The sequence below is a fragment of the Aspergillus alliaceus genome (assembly GCF_009176365.1).
Source record: "Aspergillus alliaceus strain CBS 536.65 unplaced genomic scaffold BDW43scaffold_11, whole genome shotgun sequence".
NCBI lineage: Eukaryota > Fungi > Ascomycota > Eurotiomycetes > Eurotiales > Aspergillaceae > Aspergillus > Aspergillus alliaceus.
This window is the reverse complement of record NW_022474694.1, coordinates 213,001-235,100: the sequence shown is the minus strand read 5'-3', so window position 1 is coordinate 235,100 and position 22,100 is coordinate 213,001. Positions and strand designations below refer to the sequence as shown.

At 49.0% G+C, this 22,100-nt stretch overlaps 11 protein-coding genes across 11 annotated transcripts; 6 read left to right on the top strand and 5 right to left on the bottom strand.

Moving 5' to 3' along the window:
- Positions 1–25: 25 nt before the first annotated feature.
- On the bottom strand, positions 26–1,305 carry BDW43DRAFT_269368 (uncharacterized protein). Its single transcript, XM_032041221.1, has 2 exons — positions 681–1,305; positions 26–591 (listed from the first exon to the last, which is right to left on the bottom strand). The coding sequence occupies exons 1-2, from the start codon at positions 1,259–1,261 to the stop codon at positions 96–98; spliced, it is 1,077 nt and encodes a 358-aa protein (XP_031902493.1). The 5' UTR covers positions 1,262–1,305; the 3' UTR covers positions 26–95.
- Positions 1,306–2,453: 1,148 nt separating this feature from the next.
- On the top strand, positions 2,454–3,415 carry BDW43DRAFT_318062 (type 1 glutamine amidotransferase; the record flags this gene model as incomplete). The annotated part of the gene is made up of 1 exon (XM_032048636.1): positions 2,454–3,415. Exon 1 carries the CDS (start codon positions 2,477–2,479, stop codon positions 3,413–3,415), a length of 939 nt encoding a protein of 312 aa, XP_031902492.1. The 5' UTR covers positions 2,454–2,476.
- Positions 3,416–3,607: 192 nt separating this feature from the next.
- On the bottom strand, positions 3,608–5,450 carry BDW43DRAFT_298706 (YncE family protein; the record flags this gene model as incomplete). The annotated part of the gene is made up of 8 exons (XM_032044597.1): positions 3,608–3,691; positions 3,831–4,212; positions 4,276–4,351; positions 4,395–4,461; positions 4,516–4,924; positions 4,958–5,091; positions 5,137–5,165; positions 5,213–5,450. 8 exons carry the CDS (start codon positions 5,448–5,450, stop codon positions 3,608–3,610), a joined length of 1,419 nt encoding a protein of 472 aa, XP_031902491.1.
- Positions 5,451–6,247: 797 nt separating this feature from the next.
- Positions 6,248–7,529, top strand: BDW43DRAFT_298705 (RmlC-like cupin domain-containing protein; the record flags this gene model as incomplete). Its single annotated transcript, XM_032044596.1, has 6 exons — positions 6,248–6,503; positions 6,545–6,737; positions 6,789–6,890; positions 6,965–7,130; positions 7,200–7,301; positions 7,425–7,529. 6 exons carry the CDS (start codon positions 6,248–6,250, stop codon positions 7,527–7,529), a joined length of 924 nt encoding a protein of 307 aa, XP_031902490.1.
- A 301-nt stretch (positions 7,530–7,830) lies between these two features.
- On the bottom strand, positions 7,831–8,785 carry BDW43DRAFT_269363 (uncharacterized protein). The gene has a single exon (XM_032041220.1). It carries the CDS (start codon positions 8,628–8,630, stop codon positions 7,899–7,901), a length of 732 nt encoding a protein of 243 aa, XP_031902489.1. The 5' UTR covers positions 8,631–8,785; the 3' UTR covers positions 7,831–7,898.
- A 1,392-nt stretch (positions 8,786–10,177) lies between these two features.
- BDW43DRAFT_308986 (fungal specific transcription factor domain-containing protein) lies at positions 10,178–11,085 on the top strand (the record flags this gene model as incomplete). Its single annotated transcript, XM_032046616.1, has 3 exons — positions 10,178–10,390; positions 10,446–10,681; positions 10,788–11,085. The coding sequence occupies 3 exons, from the start codon at positions 10,178–10,180 to the stop codon at positions 11,083–11,085; spliced, it is 747 nt and encodes a 248-aa protein (XP_031902488.1).
- A 438-nt stretch (positions 11,086–11,523) lies between these two features.
- BDW43DRAFT_269358 (NADP-dependent oxidoreductase) lies at positions 11,524–13,332 on the top strand. The gene has a single exon (XM_032041219.1). The coding sequence runs from the start codon at positions 11,999–12,001 to the stop codon at positions 12,992–12,994; it is 996 nt and encodes a 331-aa protein (XP_031902487.1). The 5' UTR covers positions 11,524–11,998; the 3' UTR covers positions 12,995–13,332.
- Positions 13,333–13,890: 558 nt separating this feature from the next.
- On the top strand, positions 13,891–15,190 carry BDW43DRAFT_24824 (sulfurtransferase). The gene is made up of 2 exons (XM_032039766.1): positions 13,891–14,145; positions 14,194–15,190. The coding sequence occupies exons 1-2, from the start codon at positions 13,997–13,999 to the stop codon at positions 14,909–14,911; spliced, it is 867 nt and encodes a 288-aa protein (XP_031902486.1). The 5' UTR covers positions 13,891–13,996; the 3' UTR covers positions 14,912–15,190.
- A 671-nt stretch (positions 15,191–15,861) lies between these two features.
- On the top strand, positions 15,862–17,475 carry fmaE (monooxygenase fmaE). The gene is made up of 4 exons (XM_032039776.1): positions 15,862–16,047; positions 16,138–17,045; positions 17,104–17,211; positions 17,264–17,475. The coding sequence occupies exons 2-3, from the start codon at positions 16,159–16,161 to the stop codon at positions 17,135–17,137; spliced, it is 921 nt and encodes a 306-aa protein (XP_031902485.1). The 5' UTR covers positions 15,862–16,047; positions 16,138–16,158; the 3' UTR covers positions 17,138–17,211; positions 17,264–17,475.
- On the bottom strand, positions 17,331–19,715 carry BDW43DRAFT_24865 (flavin monoamine oxidase family protein). Its single transcript, XM_032039773.1, has 2 exons — positions 19,603–19,715; positions 17,331–19,527 (listed from the first exon to the last, which is right to left on the bottom strand). The coding sequence occupies exon 2, from the start codon at positions 19,481–19,483 to the stop codon at positions 17,762–17,764; it is 1,722 nt and encodes a 573-aa protein (XP_031902484.1). The 5' UTR covers positions 19,484–19,527; positions 19,603–19,715; the 3' UTR covers positions 17,331–17,761.
- On the bottom strand, positions 19,679–21,763 carry BDW43DRAFT_24828 (inorganic phosphate transporter). The gene has a single exon (XM_032039767.1). It carries the CDS (start codon positions 21,560–21,562, stop codon positions 19,874–19,876), a length of 1,689 nt encoding a protein of 562 aa, XP_031902483.1. The 5' UTR covers positions 21,563–21,763; the 3' UTR covers positions 19,679–19,873.
- Positions 21,764–22,100: the final 337 nt, after the last annotated feature.

Sequence of the window (22,100 nt, the reverse complement as noted above, 5' to 3'; positions counted from 1 at the left end):
CAAATTGTATAGCTCAGTATGAATAGTTGCAATGACCGTAATATCCAATGTGAACCAATTTACCATCATAAAACCACAACTTAATTCCAGAAACCTTACCACCCTCTCGGACAGATATCACCCCCAACCACAATTTTATACCTCTTCCCCTGCTCAACTACACTCCTCCGCTCCACCACTTCCTCAAAGTTTGCGACCCAAGTCCGGGGCAATGCTATCTCAAGCCTTCTCCAATCGCGGCTAAGCGCCAATGCATCCCACGGCGCAATCCAAGACAGCACATCGACGCTCTGCCACCCAACCAATCTCTCAGCCTGACAAGGCAATCCCGCAATCGAAAACCTCAAATCCCTCACATGCGCAAGCTCGCAGAGGAGTATCTCAAAGAGAGCATCGTAAAACGACTTAAACCGGGCCTCCATCCGCGGCGGCTCCCTGCAAACCCGATAAATATCAATTTCAACAGACAACGAAGAAATGAGAGCCAGATACTCCCGTGGCATAACGCGCGAAAGCCGGAAAATTTGGTCAATGCCGTGCGTGAGAACTAACGTGTTGGATGTGTAGAGAATCTGGAAAGACTCTTGGTATCTTGTTTCGGGGGTCGATACGTTACGGCTATTAGTGACAGTGCCGGAAATGTGTTTGGTTACAACTTTTTGGGAGAGATTATAACTCACCCACGCCGACAACATCGGAACCAGTTTACTGCGTCCAATTTGTACTCGAAGTTCTCTTTTACCCAGGAGCTGGAGGCGAGTTTGAGCATTGCTTCTTCTGCCCCCGCGTGCTCGGGACAAGGGAATGGCTTATCGGGGCAGTTTTGCGCATCGTCGCAGATACGATGCCACCATGTCCACCGGCCTAGTTGGAGGTTGAAGTCGAAGTCTAGGTGGATTCGGCGGTTGCCAAATGCGAAGAGATAGATAAGATGGCGGATCTCGGGGGGGAGGAGAGAGAAAAATGGGCTTTGGCTTTGGGGATGGATGTTTACAGGTGGTGATGATGCATTATCGCTTAGAGTAGAAGAGAGACAACGGTAGTCTGAGGGCAGGCGTGGGAGACAACTGGGGTCAGTACGACTGCCATCAGACTGGTCGGACAGTATATCATTCTCGATGGATTCAATAACCGCTCGAGACCAGTTGGGGATGCTATTGATTGGGGGTGACCCAGGGGCTGATATCGGCGGCGGGTGGGTTGATTGGACGTCATGAGGGTTACGGTGAAAAAGCCGACGAAAGAACAGAGATGCCGACATTTATCATAGCGGTTTAGCGTTTCTAACTTTAGCATCCCTTAGGGATGTAAGCAGCGTGGCATTTATCACCCCTCGGAGGACGAGGCTGAGGTTGCGCCTGACTGTCGGTCAGCAGCCACCTTACTTCCGACTAATCTTGATCACGCTTAGCTTACAGGTCTACCCTGGTATAGCGAGGGCTTGGCTGTCTAACTTTTAGGGGCATCGATCTCAAGTTGGATGTATTAGAAGTTGACCAGGTTATATGCTATTTAGAAAGGATACACCTAATGATAGGACAACAGTTGCAACGCTTGATCAGAGAGACATGCAGAGAACAAGTATCCAAACCTGTGAACAAATAATACGTAGTCTCTGCGAATTCATGCGTAGCAATTTGAGTACCTAGGCTAGCCTTGACCAGCAAGGTCTCAACCCCCTTGTCGCCGTACACTCGCACCATTATTGTGAAGTTGCTGATTCTCAAGCCTTCGGGTGTCACAATGTTCCCGTTTTAGCAGTTTTCCGAGTCAATGTCTTCTATGCCCGTTATGTCAGCTCGGTGTAGAACATAAATTAAGAAGCCAAACGAGCCTGTCAGTTTTTTTCATTATTCGGCAATGTCGGAAGACAGTCCGTTTGTTTATGTAGAGCACGACATTGAGCCGAACACGGAGAGTTAAGCTATTTCGTAACTCTAACTAAAATAAAGGTGCTTTTTAGCTCCACTATAAGCAATTCTAACCAGTGGGAAATATCCATTACCCCCATTTTTCTTCAGATCGGGATATGTCGGCAAGACGAAAAGAAAACCATTAGCAACAATTATTGCCGGTGAATAATAATAATTGGGTAATAATATTGAAGGCCATCCAATCAGACTCATTTGTTAGGTAAGGATAGAAACCCCACGGGGTCAGCATCCTAATTGATTGGCTGATCTTCGATCAAAGTTAAGCTTATTGGGATGCGATGTTCTATAATTTTGGGTCTCTGGTTGGAGTGCTTTGGGGTATCTTTGTAGTAATCAAATCTACATCGCAATTTCAGAGCAAAATCCTTTAGTTTAGCGTCAAACACACTGTGGTAACATGACCATTATCCTAACGGAAATGTGGAGTCAGTTAGAATGTATATAGCCTGCGACATCTCCCGTCAGAATTCCCCAGCCAGATCCCCATCATCCAACCCTATACCCCGTACTGACCACACAAATAACCCTATCCTGCTATCAAAATGGCCCGCAATATCCACATTGCTGTCCTCGACGTTGACATCCCCCCTCGTAAACTCTACGAATCCCATGGCCTTTGCAGCGCTCACTTCCGTAACATCCTCCAAGAGACTGCCTCACACCTCAACCAGACCTCTCTAGTCAACGACGACCCCATTGAGATATCAGTAACCCCATACGACATCCGAGGAGGCCACTATCCAGACTTCCGCAGGTTAAAGGGTCACCCCGGGTACATCGCTCATCCCGATGCTGTCCAAATCGATGCTATTATAATCACCGGGGGTGCACCGGGCGTATACGAAATTGACCAGTCACCCTGGATGCAAAAGCTGGCAACATTCCTCAAGACAGTGTTTGAACAATATCCCGAGGTTCGCATCCTGGGTACATGCTTCGGTCATCAGCTTATCGGCCATACATTGATGAGAAAGTCGGACGATCCCGAGCGCGACGTCTTTGTCGAGAAGTGTCCCCTCGGAAGAGAAGTCGGCATATACACCGTTCAGTTGGAGAAGGATTTCGTCCAGGCCTTCCCATATGCACTCGGCCATCTCCCGCAGGAACAGCTGAGAATCCAAATGTTCCACGGTGACCGCGTCATGGCAATCAAGAAGGGGTCGGCCGGGACTCTCGAGGACAAGGCTTCTCTTCCTGCGCCTTGGATCAATGTGGGAAGCACACCAATTTGTCCCATTCAGGGACTGTATTACCCTGGGAGGGTCCTGTCTGTTCAGGGTCATTATGAACTCGACGCATTCGGTATGCAGAAGATGTGTTTGGAATTTGCCCCCAGCTTCGGGTGGAAGGACTCAAAGCTCGCTCTCTTCCTGGAACAGGTCGGCCCGGATTTTGGAGAGAGGAGGGACGACGCGAGGTCGTTTGCTGCAGCCGTTGTTTGTTTTTTGGCGGGCCTCGAGGAGGTACGGGTGGGCGAATAGCTGATATGTATGTACAAGACATTTTGGACATCGGCAGAGATACTTTCTCGTTCAATATCCTCACAAAAAGCAGAAGTTTCTTTCGATTTTCTTTTTTCTTTCCTTGTGTCACACGTAATCCACTCCCATATCCCTTTCCTTTGACGCTACGCTTCCGCCAGCAACCTTCTGCCAGCCTCCACTCAAAAGGCTCTACATTAACACCTCCCTTCTTGATTGCTGGGAAGTCTCATGACAACACATCTTCAGTCCGTAAGTCCAAACAATCCCGAGTCCCTGGATTACTACAAAGCATATCTATGTCAAACGAATCGAACCCATCCTCCAACCTCCAAGCTTTCAACCTCTTACCCAGCCCTCGACCAACACGACCAAGTTCTCATACAACAAGTCCAGAGCAAATGCTCAATAATACACTGGATTTTCCCGTATCCATCAAGTCAAACACATTGCTCGAATGCGGCTTCGCCCCACCCCTCTCAGGAAATTCCTTTCTAAGATCAGTCGACCGATTGAAGCTCAAGTTCCTATCTTCATTCAAGTCGAAATATAGCGCCTTAAAATCAGCTGTTGTATTGATCAACCCTATCTCACCTGCCTGCACGAAATGGTCCGTGACAAGGAGATATTTCTGGTCCGGCGTCACCTTGACATAGTGCGGACCGACAGTAGTGTGGCCCTCATCCGGGTCGTCTAGACGCTTGACGTTGTTTAGGTCGCTGATGTCTAGGGCGGCGATATGGTTTGCTGTTGTTAGGGCGAGGTAGATGAAGCGCCCATCTTGGGTTATGTCCGTGCTGATGGGGATATGATTAGTGGTGTTTATGAGGTTTAAGAGTGGTAGTTTAGGGGTGTTCTACTAGGTTGCAGTCGTATCCCGTGCTTTAGGCCCGAGTTCGTAGAGCAGCTCGGCTCTGCCGGGCTTGCCGTTGGCGTCTTGTTGTTGGGGATAGATGATCCAGTCTTGGCCTAGGTGGACAGTCGTCGTAAAGGCAGCACCATCGGGGATTCCCAGGGAAGAACTTTACATCATGGATGCCGCCGCCCTAGGTGATTGTCAGCGAATATGAGTCTTTGAGCTGATTTTTGGTGAAGACAACATCAGATATGGCGATAGTGTTGAGGATCTTCTTGGATTTCAAATCCCATAGTCGAAGAGTATTCCCACGCCGGATTTCGGTGCTCGGTTTCAAGATACTAATCTGCTCGACAAAGTCGGAAGTGGGAATAAAATTCCTCTCCGAATCGCTGCTGAGGATGTTAAGCGTTCCTTCCACATCTTCAGGCCATTCGTGGATGATGTTGAAGTCTGCGTCTGTCCCAACGAGACGTCCTGGGGATGTGCCTACTGCAGAGTCCATGTAGGTAATGTAGAATCTGCCATCAGGCTTTGTGCGGATTTCATCTGCAATGGACGGCAGAATAGCCCGATTGCTTTTCTTGAACGCTAGCCGGTAGGAATTGGTAGTGTCGAAGTAAAAGGCCATGTCCTGGAGATTATGAGGATCGCTACTTAATACTGCTATAGTATAGAGGTTTAACTGAGCTTTAAGCAACGAGAGGAGCCCACCACCGACTAATGTCTTGCCATCGAGGGAGGGCCCAAGGTGATGCGGGTCGTTGCCACTAGAAGGGACGTCCGTGACCCAAAGGAGAGAGCCAAATGTGTCCTGCACCTCAGTGAGTAAAGTCAAACTTCTTAGGGATAATCCATTGCTTACATCGTCTATACTGTATGTCGCAAGAAAGTCTAGAAGCCACATCAGATAACGCACCGATAATCACAGTCGCTGATACGGATATACATATCCTTATGGAACTTATCTCCAGAACCAGTCCAGAAGTACCCAATTTCCTTAGGCTTAGTGTTACTTGGAGTGAAGGGTGGGCTCTCAAGTAGAGGAGTTAGCACTTGCAAAATGGGTAGGGGAGGAGCATCCTCAGTTAGAGATTCCGTCACCCCTGGAATGCTAGGGATAAGAGGAGGCAAGGAAAGACATTTTCCGAGCGTGGCCAGTAAGGCCAAACCAGGCATACGAGAGATGACTTCATTTCAAGTCCGATTTCCGATGGACAAGGGCATTAACATCTTGTATTGTAACCAGATTAATAAACGAAAGTGAATTCTCGTCGAGTGAGAAGATTTGAGCAAGATACATCCTTTATATATGTGTCTTCCACTGCTTTCTTCGCAACGTCAACACTGAAGTTGGGAAAGGAACATTCGGTATACGACATTCTCGCATAGAAGCACGCAAAGCTCTTCCATTAGACTATATTCATTCATCGGCACTATTTGGAATATCGCAAAGCAATGCAAGAAGCAGGGACATGATCTGCGATGTTGAACGCCGGCCATCGGTATTTGACACTTGGCATCTTAAATGAGAGCAACAGGTGCGACTCACCACAGGCGAATACTCTAACATGAAATGTGTTTATATATGATGCTCTGCGTACTATGCGATGTCGTGATCAGGTACCGCTATATGAATGAGTATGCAAATCTAAAGTAGGGGCCGCCGCACCACTCAGGAACGCCTGCCAAACTATGCAACGGAGAGCAGTTCGTTTGTTCGTCAGGGCTAAAGCGATCCCAACTTGAGAGCTAGGTCTTGATGTTTAGGCCATACCGATGGCGAATACGAGTGCAGCTATGAGCATTAGGCAGTACTCATGTCAAGGCAAACTGATTCTCCTCATATGCTAGTAGAGCGAAGACCCCTTCGACCGGCAGCACAGACATACAGCAGCATATGCCCCCACTCTGGCAGGCTATCTTCAGGTGAATCTACCTGTGATCGGTGCTTCACATTCAAAAATATACTCAAAATGAAGGCCTTCAACCTCCAAAATCCCGATAGCCTTGGTCATCTGAGTACGGGTAACGGCTTTGTCCCTAACTTGAAATGGAGCTCTTCCGACTCTAAAACGCGGCTCTTCCTAGCTGGCTGGGTGCGCGGGCAAGTCATCCAGGATCTACTCCAGAGTCATGACATCTCCGGCGCACAACAGCATCTAAAAAAGCGCGCCATCTGGGAGCTATACTGGCATCGCGTGGTGAGAACCCCCTATTCACCTCATTCTAGTTTCGTCTGTAGTGGCTTTGTCGGACCAGTCTGTGCCTAGGCGGAATGGGTTTCCTATACGCCGGTTCCCTCCTACTCTCCGGAGTAGATGAGAATGGCCAGTCCACGACCGAAAAGCTGGAGACAGATGACATATGGTACTTCCCGAAGGGTGTCGCGCATAATGTGCAAGGTCTAGATGACGAGAATGAATACCTTCTAGTCTTTGATGACGGTGGCTTTGAAAAGGTCGGGTGAGTAGCATATCTGTTTCCCCTGCACTGCCGAAGTTAACAACAAACAAGTACAACATTCATGGTCGATGACTGGATAACCCACACACGACTCGACATTCTTGCGAAAATCTTAGGCGTTGATCCTTCGGTCTTCGACAAGGTGCCGGAGAAGTTTCCCTAAATCCTCAATGGCACAGTCAGCGAAGAGGCGACTGAAACTCCCAAGGCACATTAACTGGTAATAGTTCATACGTGTATCACACATACAAACATCCTTCGGAGCCTGTCCCTGGAAGTGGTGGTACGTTCAGGAAGATTGACTCGAGAAATATCCCCGTCAGCCAGACTATAGCTGCTGCGCTGGTGGAGCTTGAGCCGAAAGGACTGAGGGAGTTGCATTGGCTTCCGAATGTGAGTTTCCACACTCTTCATGTTTTCTCTCTGTAAGATAGATGATGAAGATTGCTGAGACTTGAACAGGCGGAAGAATGGCTTTACTTACATCAGGGTAATGCGCGTGCTACTGTCTTTTTAGGGGATTCAGAGGCTCGCACTTTTGGCTTTACCGCTGGTGATACCGCTGTCTTTCCTGGTATTAGTGGTAAGCCCGCATATACGAGCTTTGCATAATGTGTTATACTCTACTAAGTGTGGATGCTAGGCCACTACATTGAAAATACCCCGGACACTGATAAATTGGTCTAGGTCGAGATCTACAAGAGTGACAGGGTCGCAGATATCTCGTTGGCACAATGGCTTGCTCTTACTCCCGCCGATGTCGTGGCCACTACCTTGAAAGTCGATATCTAAGTCGTGAAGCAGATCAAGAAAGAGAAACAAGTTTTGGTCCGGAGGTGATTACAGCCTGCCTTGGTTCTTCTTATATCCAACCTCTACCGGTTACATGAAAACTGGTGGAAGGGGTAGCAGGGCAATGTCTTGTTGTTCATTTCTGGACATAGTTTAATTTCTGTGCACATTTGGTTTTGTTTACAATAACAGTGGGGATATGGTAATGCTGGTTAATATTATGTACTACCGGCATAGAATAAGCACACCTTGTAGGGGTTGACGCTGATACTCCACGCCTCTATCACTTATTCAACAAAGCCTTTGAGTAATGATATCATATTAAGGCTAGCTCCGTACACTATTTAATGAGTATCCAGTATACCACCCTCACTCTTTCCAGGTAGAAGCATGTTTGATATCCGCCCCTTCTAAGAAGTCCTTGATCTTACCGAACTCTTTAGACCTTTCTGACTCTGCAAACTGTAAATGATCCTGGACTTCACCCCATCCACTGAACAGCACAAATTCTTCTTTTTCAATCCCATCCCCCGCTTTATCCTTAGGCGCGACTCGAACACCACCCCTCAACGTTCTCGGAGCAATATACGCCTTCAAATGACCTTTCGTCTCCTGAAACTTGTTCAGGAACGCTTCCTTTTGACCGGCAGTAAGAAAATAACGCCCAATTGCGATGACGGGGACATTCACAGGGATTCCCTCATTCGCATCGGAATTTGTAGGGCTTTCAGACCCTGTGGCCGTGGCGTGTGTAGAGCTCTGGTCCAGTTCTCCATTTGATCTCAGATCGGCAGGATCGATATCAATGTGCATCATGTAGACGAGTTCCAATTTCTCCTTGAGGGATTTCATCAAGCCCTGATTTATAGGATTAGGGATCCAATCTTCTAGATGAGTTGCGATTGACCTCCATCCTCCAAGGAGGTAGATGTACGACGGGTCCTCGATCTGGGAGAACAGATAGACGGGATACTTTGAGTATTCGGTCTGGGCCTTAGCCGCTGCTAGGAGCTCGGATCGGATAGTTGCTCGGTCGATTGACGGCTTTAGATGGAATAGAGCTAGCTCCGTGATTGGTTTCGAATTCTGGGCAGAGCCCATATTTGCGACCACGCTAGGCTTGATTATCGTGGGAGTCGTCAATTAGAAAGGGATCGGGAAACCTTCCACTTGGTAGTGCGGACGTAAGGTAACTGACAGTTGATAGAACCTTTGAAGAGAATGTGAGTGTGTGGAGGTGCTGAGCAAGAGTCTACTTGAGTTGAATGTTATGCGTGATGCATATCAAGTGGGCCGCACTATTTTATAAGGTGCAGTGTTCTTCGTGTCCACGTCACCTCGGCCGCCTAGCTAGAGGGGAATCCCTCTACCTGACTATTGAGGTCATTGTACTTAATTAAACAAGGTGTGAAGTACAGAGACGTACACTACGTGATAATCTAATAGAAAGACGTCGTGTATGAAAGTTCGGCAATAAGAAAGCTAAGCCTAATGATCACCAAAGCTCTATATATGTAATTGCAGGGTGGATGCCGTATGGTGCCCTTTTGAGTACAGGCTACATCTGGCTCCAGCTGTGGTAATTTAAGACATAGTTAATATACACATACCGAGTTTGCGAGGTTATTGAGAAACTTTCAATGCCATTTTTTGAAGTTTTGGCAATTTCCACTTTAGGAAAATGGGGTCAGACACAGAAAACTGACTGAGATAAGCGGAAACGTGAGAAACTCCGCGCCGAAGAGGGACATACATACATCCTCACCGCCTCCATATATTAGAACTTTCCAAGGAGAGCTAGTCACGTGAGACATGGCCCCGCCTGCGGGATTCTCTAAAAAGATCCGATACTGCTTTCATGGTATCTACCATCCATCGTAACTTGCCAAGATATGTGCTTATGTTTCTATACGGGGGAGGTCGCCAACAATGGCAGAGACGCGGCCTTTTTTATATAGGCTAAATTATCATTTTTTTCATCAATGGCACCTCCTGCAACCTCTTACCGTCAGCCAGCAGTACGAGTATCGCTGGCTTGCACGCTGTGTCGGTGTGATGCCATGACCCCAACCTGCTCTCGATGCCACTTGGAAGGTAAGATCTGTGTATATCCGAAGTCTCGGCGTGTGGTGGCAGACGTCAGCCGCCATCAGCACAGCCCTTGACTGGCCGGGTGGCTATTCCGGAGCCACCATCATGCATGGTAAATGTGACGGGTTTGCAGTCAGGGCAAGACTTCGAATTGATCTCTGTAGACTAGCAACAAAGGACTTCCGAATCTACCACTGGTGTCTCGACCTATAGCGATACCCCTAGTGATCCTGGTATGACTGACCAATACCTTCTTAATTTCTACTCGTTCTTTTCACGCTGCACATCCATGTCTACTCCCATACTGGGCAATGAAACGACAAATGGCCAGTGGTAGTGGACAACTTCTCCTCCTCACCTCAGTTATGCAGTATATCGGGTCTATATTTGCATAGTCAGCTCTATCCGCTGTATGTAAAGGGAATGTAGAGCGCGCCTTGTTGACTTTGGAGGTCATCACTGGCTTCGACATGCAGGCCGTGTTGCTGTACTCTATTGCAACTTACCGAGGGAATGAGACTAAGAGGGAGTTAGATTTGCTTGATAAAGTAATCGGAATGGCCTTGGAACTCGGGCTGAACAAACAACGCTTTGCATTGGAAAACGAAAATGGGGGGGTGGTCCTTGAGGAGTCTTGGAGAGGTACTTGGTGGCAGATATACGTCACGGATGCCCATATCACGGGAAGCACACACACATTTCCCTTCCGAACCAGCAATGTTGAGATGGATGTGGATCTACCGTGTAAGGAGGACGAGTATGAGGCTGGCGTAAGACAGCTCGTCTCCTGATACGGTAGCACCATCTAACTGCAGAGGTATATAGAAAATCCCTCGTCCAAGGTCCTTGCAAGGATACGAGATGAGGGAGTTTTCAGGAGATGACAGTCCAGGGCTATCTTCCTTTGCGGAACTAGCTAGGCTGACTCGAAGCCTAGATCTGGCGCTGGCGTCCCGACAACTCCAAGGTGTCGTCAATGCGCAAGCGACCTGCGCCAACCTGGATGCCACCCCTCACGGCATGGCGATCTTTGTTGCCATCCTCGAAGAAGGATATTGTCCGTGCAGATGGATCTTTCGATGAGATCCTCTTCTAGGCTAATATAATCATCCATACGTACGTCGTTTGTCCCAGAAACCAAGCGATTGCGAGCTGACATGGATCCAGATACGTCATTGACGTCCATCGTCAGCTTTCAATGCTGGAATATACCCCGATTGAATCGATCGCTCATTGTGTACCACCTCCCCAAATCGCCATCCGGGGTTACAATACGCAGGACCGTCATCTGCATACAGCGAAGGTGCTGCGCGCAATCAAACAATCCGACAAGCTTCTAACCCTTCCAACCAATATTGCCGCACATACACCATTTATCATCTGCATGATCTCTAATATCACCGTTGCCCATCTTTCAGCGTGTCGTTTCGTCGTTCAAGGACAGCAATTGAGGCCGGCCCGCTAACGCATGGCTGAGCATGGGCGCTCTGAAGGTCCTAGGTGAGTACTGGTCGATGGGAAAACGAACCTACCAGGAGATGGGGATCATTGCTCGAGAGATACTCAGATTTGAAAAATAACGCAAGCCTGCATAGTAATAAGCCGGGTACACCCTGACCCAGGTTCGCCCTGATCAAGTGCTCCTGCGCCTGGATTCACTCCCAATAGCCCCTGATCTTGTATCATTGGATAATAATCTCGACTTCTGTGCACTGTTCGAACGAGTTGTTTATGATTGATATTGTTTTGAGGCGTTTCCTATCGTATCATCAGCCTTGGAACTGGTTTAGCTTGTCCGTGACGAATAGAATGTTGCCTCACCTGAGTAGCGATTTCCACAGTTTCTAGATCACTGAGCCAACTATGGACATCAATACTGCGGGTCATTTATATGATTAGGTAAGGATATACCGATATTCCTTGAAGATAATCTAGTTAGGCTAAGAGTTCAATGTAACATACTAAGTTATTGTTTTTCTCTGTTGGGTGTTCATTCGGGATTCGAGGCTCAATAGGCTATTCGGGAATAGCCACCGCCGAGTCGAGACAACAATACCCATGTCACCGACACATCGTATCCGTGGAGGAATCAAAATTAAACTCAACCAGATAGATTAATACGCGAATGAGCATCCAGAAGAGGATCTACCGGCAAATGAGTTTTGTGCTCCCGGGTATCAACCTCCTGACCTCCTCGACCACTTCCTCTTTCCGGATATACAAAGGCTATTCCCCAACGACATGAGAGCTATAAATAAAGGATCTCGACACCAACGAAATTAAATATACAATCAGTCCAAAAACAACACCCCAGAACCTAGTGCCAATCCTCTACCATATTGAATAAAAAAGTATCTCAAGCAACACGAGCCCCCAAAATGTCATCCACCATCCCCAAAACAATGCGCGCCCTCCTCCAACCCAACACCCAAAAAGCCCGCCTCATCCAAACCACCTCCGACATCCCCACCCCAGACCTTACCGCAAACGAACACCTCATCCGCGTCCACTGCGTCTCCCCCTGTGCCAATGAACTAAACTGGCTTAAATTCTTCCCCCCACCCAACCCCCGCACTCAAATCCCCTGCTACGACATCGCCGGCACAATCGTCCAATCTCCAGACACCTCCCCCTTCCACATCGGAGACGAAGTTTACGCCAGAACAAACTACCTCCGACCCGGCTGTGCAAGCGACTACGCTATCGGTGTAACTGACGAACTAGCCCATCGGCCAAAGAACCTGAGCTGGGCTGAATCCGCCGCCGTGCCGCTCTCCGCGCAGACGGCGTGGCAAGCTCTCTTTGTTCAATCCGGGGTAGGGGAGTTTGGGACTGAGGAATGGAAGGGGAAGAGGGTTCTTGTTACAGCTGCTTCGGGGGGAGTAGGGATCTGGATTACGCAGTTTGCGACACTGGTTGGTGCGACGGTTATTGGGACATGTGGATCCCGGAATGTGGAGTTTGTGAGGGGGCTTGGGGCGAGCGAGGCGATTGATTATCGGGTGACGGATTTGAGGGAGTGGGCACGCGAGCCGGGGAATGAGGTTGATGTGGTTGTTGATTGTGTTGGGGGGAAGTCGTTAGAGGATGCGTGGTGGTGTGTGAAAGAGGAAGGGGTGGTGGTTAGTATCTTCCAGCCGCCGGAGCAGGTTCGGCCGGAGGAGCTGGGGGAGAAGTCTGTGAGGAGTTTGTTCTTTATTATGGAGCCTAAGAGGGCGCATCTTGAGGCTATTACGAAGCTGGTTGAAGTGGGGAAGTGTCGGCCCGTGGTAGATAGTATTTGGCCTCTAGAGCTGTTCGAGGAGGCCTTTGCTCGGTTGGATGGGGGTCATGCTAGGGGGAAGATTATCTTGGATTTGTCTCTTAATCAGTGATTTGATCTGATCTGGTGGAGGGACACGGGGGCCAGACTGAGCCTTGAGCATCTGTTTTTGGGAGTGGTTCAATGCGTTGTATGAGCTGTATCTAACCTTTGTGTCTCAACGCCATTATTAGCTGCTGATATGAATCTATACGAGACACGTGATCGCTAGCGCCTTGACTGATCACCGTCTCCGACCCCTAAAGGCTTGATCCATTAGCGGTTGAGATAGTCGATAGAGTCGTCCAAAGAATTGAGTATCTATCGAAATGGCATCCGATCCTCAGTAGGCTACGTACGTGTAGCTGAAGCAGCATCATTCTGCCCATCTTATCCCCTAAGATCACAACAGCTGCTAGGTGGGTTATACACGAAATATGAAGGGATTTAAAATCCCAAGTACCACCTTAGGGCAATTAACTATAGAAAGTTCTGACAAGAATTCTATGAAGAGGGTAATCAAGAAGAGGTAAGAAAGAGTATTCTATTTTTCGAAATGCCGAGAATTCTGTGAAATTCATGTTTGAAATTCAAAAGTTTAGTAGAAGTCTGAAATTTTAATGAACACTGTCAATTAATATTACTTATTTCAGAATTTTCAGTAAAATTGGCAATAGCTATTCTGTATTTCAGAGGAGCTTTCTTAGAAAACAGCAGTTTGAACATAACTCATCACTACTTCGGTGCCTAAGGTTTGAGATTCACGATACGAAATGCTGAGAAATTCATTAACGAAATTCTTCAGTATGAGTGAGTATGCATTCTGTATGCAGATGACTAAGCCGGGCATAAGAAGTGCATAGAAGCAATCCCACATTTGGTGATCAGCGACTCTTGTCCAACCGCCAACAAGGTCCTTTGTTGTTTGAGAAGATTGCCAGTGGACGTTTGATATTTCTAGAAGTTGTAGCTGGACATCCGCAAGATAATCACTAAGGTCCTAGCTCCAGTACTGACAACTGGGAATGTTCTTACGATTGATTGCAATTGCTTCGTAAACACGCCCCGCATCACAATGTCTCACGACCCATTTCCCTCCATTCTCGTGACTCCAGAGGAATTCCACAACGCGATTAACACAACTACCCGCCGTATCGTTCCTGTAGCAGCAGGCCGTGATACACTACGCCCTTCTTACGAGAAACAGCACATACCAGGCTCCGTGTAGGTATACCACCCCACGCAGAAGAGCATATCTAATAAGAAAAATAGGTTCTTCGATATGGGTGTTATAGCAGATACAACATCGCCGTACCCGCAAATGCTTCCTACGGCAAGCCATTTTGCCAACTGCATGGGGAAACTGGGTATCCAACCCGACGACATCCTCGTCGTGTACGACACAGTGGAAATCGGTATTTATAGCGCACCGCGCGTAGCATGGGTCTGTCGACTGTTTGGACACAAATCGGTGCATGTCTTGAATAACTTCCGTCTTTATACAGAACAAAGGTATCCTGTTGCGGAAGGGAAGATATCGCCGCTCCCAGAGGCCGTTTATCCATATCACGAAGCAGATGCGAAGCAAGTGATCCCCTTTGAGGAATTGCGAGACACAATACTTCATGAACCAGCGAAATACCAAATTATTGACGCTCGGATACCGGGGCGGTTCTCAGGAATACAGGACGAGGCCGATCCCGCTCTTCGATCGGGTCATATGCCTTTTGCGATCAACATTCCACTGGCAGCTATGTTAGATGTGCAGTCTCACGCTTTCCTTCCCTTATCCCAATTGAAGGGACTTTTTGAGAAGGCGGGCATTGATGGAAAGTTGCCTGTCGTCTTGACCTGCAATTCTGGAGTTACTGCAGCGGCGTTGGATCTGGCGTTGCAGGAGACGGGGTTTAACATGGATCGGAGGGTGTACGATGGGAGTTGGATGGAGTGGACACGAAGAGCTGAGAGTGATCTGGTCGTCAAGGGTTGATATCTATTTTTCCCACTCTATTCTTGACTTGGTGAGACTACCGGTCAGAATATTATAATTGTTTTGTAAAGCATCGTCTATGCATTTCACCTCATGCTTGGGGCACATTCCACATCATGGTCATAACAATGACAGTGAATCAATGAATGTACAGCACCTTGATGCAAACCGCACCAACCCAAGTCTGTCACTTGGAACAATGATTGCCTTCGCCTTCTCACCGGCTTAACACCACTCCAAGAACCTTTGTCCAAAACACCTTGCTGGGTACATGACGAAGGAATTGGGTTACTACGCTATTTGCTCCAACGGCAGGTTTTCTGGTGTGTCATTTCACCCGGAAGCCATATCCGAGATGGAAGCGAGAGGGGGGCTCCAATTTTAGTCTAGATTATTGACAGCTCCACTAGCCTTAATCAATTTAAATGACCTCGCGGATTGCTTATATTATTTATTCCAGTCCAGAGTGCATGCTTTCATTCGTAATGTGTGGACTCAGATGGTGTTTAGTTGCTGTATAGATACCCTCACCGTGAGGCACTAGACGCTGTAGACGCATGACCCTGTTACCAACGTACTGCGAGAACTTGTTTCAAAGCCAACATATACCATGGCCTTCCCAATTTATTTGGAAGATTATAAATCTGTCAAGTCGTTGTATATTAGTAAGAATATCCGGAGACAGCTTAAATCCAGCATGCTGTGGAAAGACGCAGGGGAAACCGTGGAAGGTTGAGGTTTAACTGCAAACCTGGCACCATCTATATGAAACGTCATGACGCAACTGATGGCCGATATTTACAAGTTTTGCAACGTCAGAAAATCAGGATAGGGTATTTTCAATGATGGTATCTTGCTTTGTAGTAGCTCTATCAAGTGATCACGTTATACATACCGAAGGGGACAGATGTTCCATCCAACGGCCGCCTGGGATACGTTTAAAAATAGGGTTATGAGATGACATACTACAACTCCCACCGGCCGTATGAAAGCTCCCTTTAAAAGGTCCGTCTATGGCCGAAGCCAGCATCCCTGTTAGTACGAGGTCGGCGAATCCCTTTTTGGTTATCTCCGACCGAGATATTGATTCGGCCGTAAGCACTCGTGGCTATGCTACATAGGCAAGCGAATACTAGGTACGCAAGAGACTATAAAGTCTTCATATTTTCCTACCTTTCGTTCTAGCTATTATTCTACTCAAACAGTCCAGTTTACGAAGCCCAAAGACAGAGAAAGAGCAATCAACAATGGCGCTCTTTAAACCCCTTTTACCGCCAGTCAACGTCTCCAAAGAGTCCCAAGGCATCGTGAATCTCCCACGAGCCGAGGGTTCATTATCAGTCATAGTCCGTGACAGCCTACAACTCACAACATGGCTTCTTCTCGGGGGACTCCTACAAGGCCTCGCCGTGATGCTCCTTGGCATCTACGCCCTCATCCCCACCATCCTAGTCCTACTATACCGCACCGCCGACACCCTCCTAATGGCTGCCAACATCACGCGAAACCGTTACATGGACGGCGTGATCCGCGCTAAATTCTCCGCACAATCCCCTGACGCGAACGGTAATTTCGGGTCTGAAATTGCTTCGGAGTCAATCGTCGTCTTTCTTCTCGGCGCCCGCTCAAACCATCCTCTTGGTTTGCTCGCCCCCGGTTTCTACGAACTCAGTCAACGAGTCATGGCAATGCAGCGCGAGTTGAATGCCGACCCAGTGAAACACGGTCTTCTCGGCTCCTCGAGCTGGATCAAGCAAGACGACCCCGCCACCAACGAGAATATGACCGTGTTCTATCTACGGGACTACGATGCGCTGCATCAATTTGCGCACGGCAAGCTTCACGTGGAGGGCATGAAGTGGTGGACGGACATTGTCAAGGATCATCCGCATCTTGCGATTTACCATGAGACGTACATTGTGCCCAAGGGGCAGTGGGAGAATATCTACATTAATTCAAAGCCCACAGGGATGGGGGATACGTGGTTCCCGGCGGCTGGGGAATGCGAGGAGAAGGGCCAGGTGTCGGAATATGTGCGCCCGATCGTTGATGCCAGGCATCCTTCTCTGAGGTCTGCGGCCAGGAGGTTGAGAATAGGTCAGTTGGAGGCTAGGACGAAGGACTGGGATGCGCTGTATGATCGCACGTATATTTCATGATTAGATTTCTTCTGTGCTAAGGCCCTCATTCAGCCCTTTCTCTTTATCTCGTCCTCGGAGTGTTTAATATCCGATATGAAGCGTTTCTGACTTGTTTAATTGAATACCCATTGGTTGAATGGTTTATGATCAAGCCACATCGTAAGCACTAAGATCCCCACTTGATTATGTGCTGGGCTAATTGGATGCTTAGGCCATACTCAGATCTAATATTAGTGGACACTAAGCGGGCACAGTCCAAGAGCTATTCGAGCTATCCCAATTTCTAGCTATTCGTTGTCCTTGATACGTCATAATTCTATGCTTGTTAGATTGTTCATAGAACAGTAACATGGTCGCCTATCGACGGCCACGGCCACAACCACCCCGGATTTATAATGATGTTCTTTTGAATTGGTCTCACCCAGCGATTATTTTCCTCTTACTCCTTCTTGTCTTCTAAACTGATTAGGACTGCCTCAGGCAAGTCATTCCCACCCATGAAGATTATGTCAGAGTCTTATGGGGGCGCCCGGCCAGTGGAAAATAATGTAGGCTGCAGGAAATCAGGGCTATGGCCCCGTTGTCAAGCTAGGGAAAGGATCATTAAGAGTATACTTGACGGAAAGTAGTAAGCACGAAGACTAATAAAATTTCCTTTGCTCCTGTAGGTGTTATTCCATGCAATATGACCATGAACTACAACACCACCCTACCTAATCCACCTCCCCATCCACTCTCTATTGACCTTCTTCGCCTCCTCCACAAGCCCCAATTCCAACAACAACTGCACGACACCCCTAACAGACGACTGCAGAGAGCTACTCACCCAGGCATGCGTCGGAGCCGTATGCTCCCCAATAAAGATCGTATTGTGCTCCGTCCGATGGTAAGCCGGAATATACAACCGATGTTGCTCAACATCCGGACGGCACCACGATGTAGCTGTATGTTCATCCTGTAGCCAGCAAAGCCTTTCGTAGTCGCCAGTAAATAGCTTCCGAGCATGTTCACCATGCAATGAAACGACGGCATCCAGCGCAGTGTGCACATGCTCTTCATCTGAGAAGCTCACAAATCGATCGCTCCAGTCTCCGCCACGGTAGTGCATAATGAGACCTGGACGAGACTCGTTCAGTCCGTACACGGGATAGTACAAAGCCCCAACAGAGTTACTAGGCGGAGTAGAGTAGCCCCCGAAAATAGGCTTATCCCCCTTCTCCCAGAAACGCTCAGAGAATAAAAGAGCGACCTTGCAGGCAGATTTGAAGCGTAGACCAGCCTCACTGATCGCGCGACCTAGAACCGACGAGAACTTCGGCAGATCCATAAATCGAGCCATGGTGAACGGAACTGCCATGATGGTATAATCATACGTCTTGCTCTCGTACGTCCGATTCTCGACGGACGGATACCACGACAGCCTCGTCTGCGTGCGTTCATCGGGCCCAGAAACGGCCTCCAACCTCCTAACCTTCCTCTCCAGAACCAGCCGGTCACTCACATGCGGTAAAAAGGCATCAGACAAACGATTAAACCCGCGTTCAACACAAACCCACTCTGTCTCCCCGTAAGACCCCGGACTCCCATCCAACCCAAGGTTAGAATTATGATGCATCTCATCCCAAAACACATCATAATCGCTATCCGTCCAGATCGCATCCGTAACATTCACACTGGCATTAAACACATGCCTCATCATCCCCTGCTCACTCCACTCATCCAGTCCGCGATCCATAACCACCCGATGAGCCCGCCACACATCCCGCTGAATAAACTTCAACATCTCCTTCTCCTTCAAAATCCCCTCCATTTTACCCTTAACCCGCCCATATTCCTCCGTCGCCATAGGCGCCTTCTTCCCCAACCCCGACTCGTTCCTCAACACCTCTCCCCTCGTCGGTATCGTCCCATCAGCCAACCGCCCCGTCCCCCGCCCCAACAACTCATTCTCATGATGCTGTATCCATGGGATAAACTCGATCTTCCACCGACTCTCATCCCCATTCATGCTATTCAACAGCTCCGCAAGCTGAAAAACCATAGCATGGTCCGAGTACTCCACCGTCTCGCCATCGGTATACCGGACCCGAACCGGAAGCCTCATAGGCCCCATTTCGGCCCATTCGTCTGTCCCCCCGACGTATTTCGTGCGGAACCGTCCCCCGACCCGGTTGCTTGCTTCTAGGATTTCCCAGTTGTGGATTCCGACGCTGTCGAGGAGGAGAGCGGTGGTTAGGCCGGAAATGCCAGCGCCAATGATTGCGATTGTGGTGTTTTTGGTTGTTGCATTTTGGGTGGTGTTGGGGTTCTGGGGGGTGGTTAGGGTGTTGAGGTCATTGAACCAGGCGCCTAGGGCGTCGAAGTCCTCGAGTTTGGGGGTTGCGGTTGTTAGGGAGAGGAAGAGGAGAGGGAGGAGTTGGTGGGGTTTCATTTTTGAGGCTGGATGTATGATATTGGGGGGGGGGGAGGAGAAATCTGCTTTGTGGCGAAGTTAGGGATGTCGTCTTGTTGAAGTTATATTTGATGAATAGGGACCCTGCAGATGTATACCTTGAGGATAGTTTTGATCGGCTTTGTGTGTCGTTGTCGATCATTATTAGATGCGTCCGCAAGGTACTGATTGACGGACCTTGCCTCGGGAGGATAAGAGGATAGATTTGGTCTGCCGGAGGAAAGGCGTACCCATGAAACATGGAAGATCATCATCTAAATCTATTTCATCAAGGGGTACAAAGAAAAAGTTAACCCAGCGCGAATTTTGAAATCTATGTACAAGAACGCCACGCCATCCACATGCACCGTTTTATAATCCCAAAGAAACCTAGAAATGCGGAGTATTCAGAGCCACCAAGCACAGTAAGCCGGCCACCAATCCAGCACAAGGCAGGGTCAGAACCCAGCCCAGGAAGATGAATCCGAGCTGGCGCCAGTTCAAGGCTCCCATATCGAAGTTCATGAGAGCCACACCTGTAGCCGCACCGGTCAGACACTGCGTGGTGGAAACGGGAAGACCCAGCCTCGATGCCAGAAGGACAGTGATGGCGGCCCCGAGCTCTGTGGCAAACCCACGGGTCGGTGACATCTGTGTAATCTTGTTTCCCATCGCCCGCATTATTTTATAACCATAGAACCAGAACCCAGCGCCCAGCAGCAGACCAGCGATGACAAGAAACCAGATAGGGGTTTCCGACTTGGTATTCACCTCGCCGGAGAGGTAGGTGGCATACGAGCCGGCCCAGGGGCCAACGGCATTTGCGACGTCGTTAGAACCGTGTGCGATGGACATCATTATGGCCGAGACGACTTGACAGTAGGTCCAAAGATGCTCGACGCGATCGTCATAGCGATGGGCCCGGGCATGAACGGCGCGGAGATGGTCGGAGTCGTGGGTGATTACGTCGCGGGTGACGCCCTGGAGGAAAATAAATTTGGTCCAGCCCCAGTATTTGGCTGGGTTAAGCCAAGAGAGGTGTTCGACGGGCTGAAGGAAACGCTCGTGGGGTCCGATGATGGCTTTCTTCGGTTGGATCTGTGGAGTAGCCATGGCAGATTCTGCACTCCTTTCCACATCCGTGTTGTTGATGTCTTTCTGGTCAGCTGTTTTCTCGGTGTCCTTCTGGCCGGCGCGGACTTCGCCGTAGGCATCTTCGTAGTAGTTGATGACGAATTTATCACCCTTACCGGGGAAGTAGATGGGGCAGTTATCTTTGAGCAGCCAGGGTCCAAGGGGGAGGTGGTAAAACTTGATCCGGGCATCTTGTTTCACGAGGCGACGATGGAAGTAGGGGAGGAAGAAGACGACAGATATGAGAAGGCAACCGAAAAAGACGCCGAGGATAATACCGGTGGCCTTACCGGCACCGAAATCTTCCAGGGATGGGGCAGTGGGTGCTTCGACAACAATGAACAGAGCGAGTATAGCTCCAGTCATAGAGAGGTAGATAGGAATGAGTCGCATAGCCCACTTGAACGAGTCTTGCCGTTCAAGCACGGTATACTTGAGGATGCCGAAGATGAGGGCCGAGAAGGCACAAGCTATGGCCGGCGCGATACCCCACGACGCCGCGATCTGCGACACGCTACCACTCTTCCACCCCCAGGAAATATCTGCTTGTGTAGCGAAGCCGACACCGACCAACGCGCCGACAACGGTCTGCGTGGTTGAGACTGGCCATCCGTAATGGGTAGCCGACATCAGCCAAGCGGCACTTCCAACCTCAGCACAGCCCATGGCCAGCATGAAGGTACCTGGCTTGCCCATGAACCTATCAGGAGAAATAATGCCAGATTTGATTGTCGAAGTTACTCGACTGCCCAAGGCCACTGCACCGACGAACTCCGTGATGGTAGCTAGGATACCGACCTGCCACATCTCCAGGGTCCGGGCAGCCACGGACGTCGCGTAGGAGTTGGCCACATCGTTGGCACCATTTCCGAAGGCACTGAAGACGAAGGCAATGGAGGTCAACGCCAGAATCCAGTCATATTTTGCAGTGATGGCGGGAATCATGTTGGGCGGCGTGCCAAACCGCGCCGTTGAAAAGGAAAATGGAAAGAAAGAAGATTATAGGACTGATGTCTTTTCGAATAACTAGATATCTCTGCACTGCCAAACTCCCTTACGGGCAGAAGAGCATTAAGTAGTAGCCCTCCTATACTGGAACCCGAGAGACTAGGTTTGGTAAAATCTTGCCTACGATCTCTACGCCAAGGGATCAAGTGCTGCTTCTCCTCTCGGCACTTTAGTTTCAAATGATTCGTATGCTGGAGAACGTGAGCTCTGTGTTCACACGCATTGGTCCAGGGCACTTCTTCCGCTCGCAGCATGCCGAGAGGAGCGGACTTGGCGCCAAGGGCTGCCGAGCCGCCGTTTGCTGGTACTGGGTCTCACTGTTACCAATCAGAAGAGGGTCTAGAGCACGTTCCTGATCTTCTGGATGAGATTGAGGTTCGCAGTTGGAGTGAAGGGTTGCTGTGTCGGGGGAACAGTATACCTAAGCCCATCGTGGTATCTCGGCGCGTGACTTGGCAGAACCCTATTTTGCCTC